Raw genomic sequence first — 1,437 nt, 5'->3', positions numbered from 1 at the left:
ACAAGTTAGTCAAAACAGCGAATGCTTCTAAGCTGATTGGTACCACTTCGTGGAAGGAGCAGTTTGTGGATGCTTTAACCGTTTCAGGTAATAATTTTTTAATGATTGTGCAATCTCTAGTATGGTTTTGTATACACAGCCGAGCTTACTTCTTACCAATAGGTAGTGGCGACTTTAATAGTGAAGAGGATACTGACGAAGACGAAGTAGGGATTGATGAAGATGAAGATATCGAAGAGAAAGTCGGGCCCAGCCGAGGCGAATACTTCATGCATTTCATTTCAATATTCTGGAAAATTTGTTTTGCGGTAATTCCGCCAGCAAGTAAGTCGAAAACGAAAGCTAGCATATTATATGGATTTGGTTAGTTAGTTGGATGCAGTGCTTCCTAGTTGTTGTTTAGGAATCAATGAGCGTGTTTTTGCGCCATTCTGATGCACTTATTGCGGGGGATATTTTGTCTATTTTATATGTGTGTACATCCTATGTTGCTTGGTCGAACAATTTCGATTATCTTCTTCTTCGCTCTCTTCTAGATGACAGTTGCTGTTTGGCCAAGTCCTCGTGCTTATCTCGGCTGCAACAAAATAGTGATCCAAGTCAATTTCATATCCTGGGATCGTATGTACGTAATTAGCCACCTATGTACACGTTTACCGCTGTACTGGCAAGTGATCACTGGTTTGAAAAGTACTCTAACCATCCAGTTATTGGATTGAACTTTTTTACGGGATTTCACTAATGCCAGTGCTTGTTTAAATTACGCCAGTAAAGTTCCAGCGCTGGCCTGGTATGCTACTGGAACAACGTAAATGGGACATAGGTAGGGTGACCACACTCTGATGATTTTTCTTTCGACTCATCTGGTCACCCTAGGCATAGGCAAACTGGGTTCGTCTAAGACAACATGATACATTTTTTCGATCTGTTGATAGCAATTAAGACTGATGAATCCCTTTATGCTCCAACCTTGTGCTGCAGGCAACGATATTTTGGGCCACTGTGATGTCGTTAGCCTCAGTCCATTGTCGCACTTTTTGTCATAGAGAATAAATTTCCCGATGATAGGATCAAAGACCCCTTCCTTTCATACGCCCACAAAGTATTTGACATCGGAATCTCCCTCCCACCGCAAATTCGACATGAAACTTGCGCTCTTTCGCGTTACAGTTCTAGGGGGCATTGCAAGGTCCTTCCTGATCTTCTGTTCTCAAACCATAGTCTTAAATAAGTTCGCAGGGGATATCGTCGAAAGTAGGGCGTCTTACGGCTTTCTGCGTCATTCCTCACTTCTTCTTCTTCTTAATTGGCGCTGTAACCGCCTAAGCGATTTTGGCCGAGTCCAAAACAGCACGCCAGTCATTTCTCTTCTGTGCTAACTGACGCCAATTGAAAATGCCAAGTGAAGCCAAGTCCTTCTCCACCTGGTCTTTCCAA

General features: G+C 42.8%; 1 protein-coding gene across 1 annotated transcript in view; it reads left to right on the top strand.

Moving 5' to 3' along the window:
- Positions 1–5: 5 nt before the first annotated feature.
- Positions 6–1,437, top strand: part of LOC108381217 (sodium/calcium exchanger 1-like) — a gene marked incomplete at both ends in the record, with an annotated part of 5,334 nt that continues 3,902 nt past the window's right edge. The window contains 2 exons of the mRNA XM_017637631.1: positions 6–87; positions 211–324. Of these exons, the coding sequence (XP_017493120.1) occupies positions 6–87; positions 211–324 (196 nt within the window). The remainder of the gene's footprint in view (positions 88–210; positions 325–1,437) is intronic.

The sequence above is a fragment of the Rhagoletis zephyria genome, unplaced genomic scaffold (assembly GCF_001687245.7).
Source record: "Rhagoletis zephyria isolate East Lansing unplaced genomic scaffold, Rhagoletis_zephyria_1.1 Rzeph_scaffold_21784, whole genome shotgun sequence".
Lineage (NCBI taxonomy): Eukaryota > Metazoa > Arthropoda > Insecta > Diptera > Tephritidae > Rhagoletis > Rhagoletis zephyria.
This window is presented reverse-complemented; position numbering and strand designations above follow the sequence as displayed.